The sequence below is a fragment of the Pseudoliparis swirei genome, chromosome 4, assembly GCF_029220125.1.
Source record: "Pseudoliparis swirei isolate HS2019 ecotype Mariana Trench chromosome 4, NWPU_hadal_v1, whole genome shotgun sequence".
Lineage (NCBI taxonomy): Eukaryota > Metazoa > Chordata > Actinopteri > Perciformes > Liparidae > Pseudoliparis > Pseudoliparis swirei.
In genome coordinates this window covers 4,541,511-4,549,830 of record NC_079391.1, presented here as the reverse complement: position 1 = coordinate 4,549,830, position 8,320 = coordinate 4,541,511, and the positions used below count along the sequence as shown (strand labels likewise).

The 8,320-nt window shown below is 43.2% G+C and overlaps 1 protein-coding gene across 1 annotated transcript in view; it reads left to right on the top strand.

Moving 5' to 3' along the window:
- The first annotated feature begins 297 nt into the window (after nt 1–297).
- Nucleotides 298–8,320, top strand: part of LOC130193219 (protein unc-13 homolog C-like) — a 153,777-nt gene continuing 145,754 nt past the window's right edge. The window contains exon 1 of the mRNA XM_056413662.1: nt 298–4,607. Coding sequence (XP_056269637.1) covers nt 425–4,607 — 4,183 coding nt within the window. The 5' untranslated portion in view covers nt 298–424. The remainder of the gene's footprint in view (nt 4,608–8,320) is intronic.

Genomic DNA, 8,320 nt, shown 5'->3' with positions numbered 1-8,320 from the left:
AGCGAGTCTCTTGTACTTTGCTTGTGATCAAAGAATAAATCTACCAGAACGAGAGAAGTTGTTGGCGGAATTCTTCCGAGGGCTCCACCAGGCATCCGAAATGTGACTTATGCTTTCAACTGTCGAATTTCAAAAGTAATATATCCGGTTTCTCCTGCTTGTGGTAAAGTCTGAACTAAAAATCTGCAGCCACATTGTAAATATCTGTCATTTCTTGTCTTTTCAGAGAGATGTTCCTTTTCGGGAGAAAGGCCCCTGGATTTAAAAGTACTAGTGAGTCTCTCCGTGGACTGTGGTGTCAGTGATCTTGAGTTGGGATCCGACATCCCAGCACTGGCTGATTGGGCTTGGCTCACCATCGCTGTATTCTCAGCCAACTTCTCCTTTCAATCGATGATACAAACTGTTCCCAGGATTTCCATCCATGGTCCCTGACCTGCTAACTACTATATCATCCTACATTAAAAAGATTTGTAAAGGAATGTTTACAAAGAAATTGGCAAACCCAATAAAGAAGAAAGAGAGAAGTGAAAATAATGAGCCCAACTTGACCACTGATTTGCAAGCTCACAATCCAACTCTCTCGACCACGCTGAAGACCACCGTTCAAAAGATTTCAAAATGCTCCGTGGCACGCAAGATCTCTCTTGAAGAAGACGACGGAAAGTACGACTGCTCATCCCTGTCACCCACTTTCAGTTATCGTGTAGCTATCGCAAATGGACTGCCGAAAAACTCTCTTTTTTTAAACAACAATGAAAGTATCTTTCCTGAGGTTCTTTCAATTGATGGTAGATACTCTGACTCTTTGAGTGAGACAAAACTTGTCAGGAGATTGGATGAGCATAAATCACACACTATGCCAGTAAGACGAAACAGGAAGAGCCTCATCAGTTTGGCTCCCTCTGATGGCAGCTCTGAGGGCGAGCGAGTGGAACGCTCCAGTCTACAAACACTTCGGCTGGGCGCTCTACGCAAGTTAAGAAAATGGAAAAAGAGTCAGGAATGTGTCTCCTCGGACTCCGAGGTGAGCAATTGGAGGAAAACCTTGGGCATCCGGAGCAAGTCCTTGGACCGCGCTGGACGGCAGCAAAAGAGCTCAACCCTGGAGCCTGGATCGTCCTCCACGGGTTGCATCAGTCAGACCCAGGATGTCATGGAGATGATCTTTAAGGAGCTTCAGGGGATCAGCCAGATAGAGACAGAACTAACTGAGCTACGTGGCCATGTAAATGCCCTCAAAAGCTCCATTGATGAGATCTCCAGCAGTGTGGAAGTAGTTCAGACTGAGATTGAGCAGCTCCGCACAGGATTTGTCCAGTCTAGAAGGGAAACACGAGATATTCATGACTACATAAAACAAGTTAGCCACCAGGCCAATAATTCAACCTTGAAGTTCCTTAATGTTCCTGAAGAAAAGTCGGAAAAAACCGAGAGTGTAATTTATAAAATACTAAAAGACAAAATGGGTTTCCTTGATGTCCTTAAAACAATTAAAATAGAGCTTGCTCACAGGTTAGGGAAACAAAGAGAATGTTCAAATGCAAAACCCCGCCCTATTATTGTTATGTTTACAACAACTCAAGAGAGGGATATAGTCTTGAAAAAGTGCTATAAACTTAAAGGAACAGGCATCACAGTCTCCACTGATAGCTTAAGTCATGATGGAAAGGAGCGAAAAGACAAAACAATGTCTTCCTCACAAACCTATGAAAGAATGGATATAAAGGCCTCAGGAAAGGATAAAGTGGAGAGCGATGACTGGGACTCAATGGACAGTGATAAAGAATTAGATGAATTAAGCCGAAATAAATATGCATTGGTGGTTTCGAAGCCTGCTCACAAGAGCAAATCAGAGAAGAGGCGATCCCATACCCATAGTAGGTCGGGAGAGGAAGCAGGCTGCTCAGGCGCCTATGCTGATGACTCTTACTATGACCCAGACAAGCATACAAAGACTTACTACTCGGATTTGACCCCTGGTTGGCTTTCTCAGAGTGACTATTCCACCCCTAAACTCAGCCGCTCTGAGTCTGACTGCTCAAAACTTTGCCAGTCATACTCGGAAGACTTTTCAGAAAGTCAGTACTTTACACGGGCAAATGGCGGCTCCATGCTGTCCTCCTCGGATCAGGAACTGTGGCAGAGAAAACAAGAAGACATGGCTTCCTTCTGGTATGCTAGCGATAGTCACCAACTCAGCCATGAGAATCAAGCATATGAACACAATGAGGTGGAGACTACGGAAACTATTGACAGTGGGGTGAGCAATGGACTGGTCTGCATGTCTGGGGACCGAAGCCACCACAGTGGCTCCCAGTTGTCTCTGCAAGGGGACTTATCACCCTGGAAAGACTGGCATCATCTAGAGCAGGGTGCAGATTCTGGCTTGGAAGCCTCCATAGAGATTAGCAGTCCATTTGACCCATCAACCATACCAGGTTTTCCAGAAAACATCACAAAATGTCAGGAGGTTGATCTACAATTTGAGGGAGATGAAGAATTCATGATGCTTGACAGAGAAACTTCCCTACCACCAATAACCACCCACATTATTACTCCTGTCACAGAACGTGAGTTTGTCATCAAGCCATCTCCCCGGCAGTCCAAGGAGGGAAATAAGATGATCACAAAAGAAAACACTAAAATATCATCTAAAGATACTCATAAAGCTGCTGGTAAAATGACACATAAACAGACCAAATTGGCACCTAAAGAAGAAGCAAACATCAAAATACTGCCAAAAGAAAGCTCGAAGGTATCTGCTAAGGTTCCATCTAAAGTGACCTCTAAAACAGTTCCGAAAGAGTCACCGAGGGAGATTCAGAAATCAGCAGCTAAAGAATTCATTCAACCCGTCCCTCAAGAAAGCTCGAAAGTCACACCTAGAGATGCCACAAAACCTAGTGTTAAAGAAGTATCTAAAGTGACATCCAAGATAACCTCTAGTGAGGCTGCTAAAGTGACAACTAAAGTGACTCCAAAAGCTAGCCCTACAATCACTCCGAAAGAAAGTCCAAAAGAGTCACCGAAAGAGAGCCCTAAAATAACCCCAATTGAGAGCCCTGTTTCAACTTCTAAAGAGTCCCCTAAAGAATCCCCTAAAGAGTCTCCCAAAGTCATTGCTAAAAATCCCCCACAAACTGCATCTAACGAAGTTCTGAAAGTTGTTGCTAAAGAGGTTACCAAAGAAGCTGTAAAACTACCCCCAAAAGAGGTATTGAAAGAGATCCCTAAGGTAACATCGAAGGAGATTGGTAAAGTGCCCACAAAAGAAATGTCTAATATTCCACCTAAAGAAATGTCTAATATTCCACCTAAAGAAGTTTCGAAAATTCCACCTAAAGAAGTTTTGAAAATTCCATCTCAAGAAGTTTCTAAGATTCCACCTAAAGAAGTTGCAATGGTAGCCCCTAAAGAGAGTCCTAAGGTGTCCCCCAAAGAGACGCCTAAAGCCACCCCGATAGAAGCCTCTAAAGAAGGACCCAAAGTAGCCTCTCAAGAAGGACCCAAAGTGGCCTCTAAAGAAGGACCCAAAGTAGCCTCTAAAGATACCCCTAAGGAAACCCCCACAGTCATTTCTAAAGATAAATTCCCTGAACTGGATGTCAATCATAGCTTCCACCAGACCCAGCCTAAGTCTTCAGCTATGTACCGCAGTCAGAGTGAGATTCGCCCCGAGAAGGTTGAGGAGGTTCCCAAGTCTTGGAGCAGTAGGCTGAGCATAGATCTTACTGAGAAGTCCTTTGGCTTTGGCTTCGGCTCTACACTGCAAAGGGCTAAGTCAGCTTTGGAAGTTGTTTGGAAATCTGGCCCTCCAACTCCTACCCCTGCTCCTCCTGAGGAGACCACACATTCATCATTTATGGGACGTTTCCGCACCCTGTCCACTTCTGGTAAAAATAACTCAAGTTCGACAACAGACTCCGATGCTACCACCGAGCACGTCTTCAACAAGGCAGAGGAAGAAAAAGCTGGTGCAGAGGCAGAAGCTGGGGAAGAACCAGTGGACAATGAGACCCACTATGTTGAAGTGATGGAGCAGGTATTAGCTAACTTAGAGAACATAAGTACTGCTAATGAGACAGATGAGACGGATGATCCTGCACAGGAGTGTGAGACTTCTCAGGACTATGATGTGTCTGAGGCCTCACAAGACAATGATCCCTTTGAGGATTTTGATGCCTCTCAAGATTTGGATGTGACAGAAGACCCTGAGACGGCTAAGGAGGCATGTGTTCTGGAGCATGAAAGCAGTTTGAATGAAAAGTACAATGAAGAATATGAAACCCAACTCCCAGAGGACACTGCTGAATATGACGCAATGGTGGAGTACGTAGACGTTGAAGATGCGGATGACAATGATGTCTCAGAGGAGACAGAAGAGGGCGATGATGAGGTAGAGGAGGTAGAGGAGATCATAGAGGAGGTCGCTGAGGGATCTGAAAAAGTAGAGAAACAGCAGGAGGATGAAAACAAAAATGTTCCAGAGAAGAAGCCTACAGAGCCCCCACCCAAGAAACATGTGAGACCCACATTCAAGGAGGCAGCACTGAGGGCCTACAGGAAGCAGATGGCTGAACTGGAGCAGCAGATCCTGGCAGGGGGTAAGACTCTTTACTCATTTGTGTTTGTCAGTGTCACTTTAATGTTGTACTGTTTGACAAGGCTTTACGTCGGTAATACATGGACAAAATCACAATGGTAATTGTAAAAAGTCGTCAAAACCAAGCACCATGGACTTGTGTTACAGCGCATGAACTACAACTTGTGAATACTTGACGATAGCCAAAATCTCAGCTTCAACGGTTTTGAAGAAAACTCTTGGTTTTGTTAGTGCTCTGTTTATGCATTCAAGTTTGCTCTCTGAGATGAGTCAAAAGAGATAAACAACTAGCAAACATGGACCTCTGGAAAAAGGGAAATTTCACAACTGAGAGATGCAGGAATTAAGTCTTATATCTGAGATTTTAGTGCATACTTGACATCATTTTGTGTTTCTCTGAGTTGAATTCTAAGGATGCTTATGAGTTTTTTTTTAAAACGTTGGTTTATTTGTCAAGGGATAGTGAACATTAATAAAATAGATTTCTGGAGATGTGCCAGAGTTAGCCAAGAGGATATTTTTCATCCGTAGTCTCGAGGTTGACAATGATATCCATAAACCCTATCGCATAGGTGTCAAACTCAAGGCCCGCCACGTCATTTTATATGGCCCGCGGCAGCTTGAAAACGCCATATGATCGTCTTAGAATTAAAGTCTATGCTGCTTTACACTGTACAGTCACCATAGACTACATCCCTCACAAGGCTTATCGATTTTGTGACCCGAGAATGAACGGCTTCCTACCACGAGAAAACTGTGTTTCCATATCGGTCCTTTAACTAAAGCCATGTGATTTAAATTGAAAAAAGATCAACAAATAATCCAAAAATGCCCAAAAAGAGAGGGATTGATGCAGAGGAAAGGGCATTTAAAGAAGATGGGAAAGTGAATACATGTTTGTGCCTCAAGGATGAAAAACGGTAAGTCTTCTGTGGGAGGAGGCGGTGTGGGTGATGAAGGAATACAGTTTACGTCGGCGTTTTGACACCAAACACGGAGCCAAGTACGCTAGATTTAGCCTCCGAGAAAAACATAAAAATGTCCAACAATTAAAAAGCAGACTGCAATCACAGAAGATTAAATTCACACACAAAAAATTCAAGCCAAAAAATGCTGCTGCTGTGAAAGCAATCTTTATTCTGGCTGAAGAGATTACACAAGCTTCCAAGCATTAAACGCTAAAGGTATGTGAGCAGGTGAGCTCCAGACCACTTATATATATGTCACAGATGTTCTAAGCAGCTCACAATTATGAGTTGGACCAGCATTATGTCCTTCTCAACAGTGACAAAAACAGCTTCGAATAAAGTAAATGCAATAACGTGGATTTGATCTTTGTCTTATTTGTTCTTATTTTTTTAAAGTTTGATCTTCGATAGAGTAATATGGGTTTCTTAACCCTACATTAAATGGATTCATGTTGTAATGACACATACATTTGCTTTATATAAATGTATGTACAATATGTTTACACTTGAATAAACCACAATCAAATGCAAAGATAGTTATTTCACATTATTTGAGGGAGTAGTTTACACAGTGTTACAGTTAGTGTTGATCGGTAGCCGGACCGCTCAGAATCGACAGTGGAACTATTGCCTGCTGCTGCCAACGCGTCTCTTCGATCCGTGGCTCTGGGAAGTGGCGACAGACGGTCAACATTCATGTTCATCATGTGGGGTTTCAGGCAGCTGCGTCTCATAACCGGCTCTGCTCCTTGGCCGGTCTTTTCCATCTCCTCAACATCGTGCCTCTGTGCATCTGTTTCTCTCCGTCGGGTTTGATTGCCGATCTCCTCGAGCCGTTCTGTCGCATTCTTTGTCTTTAACGGCGCTTTGTTGGCTTCCTCCCGTCTTGGCCCCTCTGCAAACACTTGACCAAGGGCCCAGAGTCCGTGGCTCTCGTCCTTCTCCTGTTGTATCAGCTGCTGAAGGTGATGATATTCTGCCAGATTCTTCTGGTTCTGGCCTCAACTCTGGAGAACCGCTTTGGATTAATCTCCAACGATTCCTGCCTGGTGATCTTTTTGAGCTCAGGCTGGACCGCAGTCTTTCTAAAATAAAAAACTATTTATTTGTTACGTCCCCTGACTTAGACAGCCCTCGTCCAGGAAGAGGGTGGAGTTATTGTTTTCAGGTCTGGCACACCACCTGAGAGGCATCACATCATCAGTGGGCGGGACTTATATACACCCCGAGATCAAGTGTTTCTCTCTCTCTTCACCTCTGAGCTGTGACCATTCTGTGGCATGTCGCCTCAGTGGAGGCCAGCATTTGTGTTTTGTTGGGTCAAGCTGTGTCGGGGTTCTCTGCCATTTTTGTTGTGTCTGTCTTCTCCTGTTTTGTGGAAAGACAAGGAGCTCAGTATTGTTTTTCATTTCACTACGGTAGTTCAGTGTGACCTTTTATTTTCTAGTTAGCATTGGGGTTGTGTTTTATTGTGTTGGCCTTGGAGACCCTGACAACTTTTTGCTTCTGTTTTAGTTTACCTTTGTTCAGCCTTAACTCTGCTAATAAATATTCCTTATTGGCGTAAGTATTTCAATTTATTCTTCGCCTCCTTTGTTCCCCCCTTAGCTGTATCTCTTATTTATATGCTACGGCATGCGCACCTCAAGGCAACCGAGAGAGGCCATAACATTATTACTCATAACAAAGTACACTTTTTTTTATTATGAGCTAACGCTGGTAATCCTTGACATCCAGCGGGTCCTCCGTGTTGTTTGTGGAAGTCTAAATCATAGTGAATAACTTTCAATAATGAGGTGGAGACAAGCCGTAGACTTGGAGGTTTTATATAGTTGGTTTTATGAGACCCTCGGACTTTGATCAACCTGAAGGATGTCTCGTTAAATTGGTAATTTATTTTGAGTTGAAGAGGGGACTCTCTCTGGATGGCAGTATAATATGTGGCATTGACTTTGTATTTGTATTCCCATGGCACAACATGACATTCTCTCGTAGCGGATTATTGCTAGTGATAAGACTGTCAAACATGTTTTCTGGAGGTTTATCAGCTATCATCTGCACCATATTTTAAACTCTGCACTCGGGTGGCCTCCAATGCCATCAATTATTCACAATTCATAAATACATAACGACTATTTGGTGTCATTACGTGGGCATCGGCGGACAGTTAAAGCAGGTGTGAAGTCTTTACATATTGACTTTCCACAGAGAACGTTCACTTTGTCTCTTATTTTGTTCTCTACATTTAGTAGAAGATTATGCCTCATGCTCTCATTTGTCTTTTTGAATCATTCCTTTTGCTCACTGCAAGAAGTAGCTTTGAATAGAAATGCGATAAAGGTGATGGCTTTCGTAAAAAAAAAAAATTAGGATGCCATTTAAAATCATTTTAGGGATATAAATGGTTCAGATTTACACATTGAAGGAAAGGGAGGTTTGCAATATGAATACAAAAAAAGAGACCAGGGGATTTCCACTCTTACTTAAAATGAAAAAGCTCCTGACCTACATACGTAGCTGCAGCTGTGGCACTCGTGGTGAGGTGGGCACTGTTCAGGGAATACAGGCTACACCTCAAGACCATGTGACGGATGTGTGGCTTTTTGTGGCCACGTTCGCCAAACATCCTGCACGTAATGTTATTGACTGAAACTCTTAAATTCGGAGATTACTTCACTGTCATATGATTTTAAAGGTACAGTACACGGTTCATTATGCATCATTAAACATATTACCATCGGGTTAT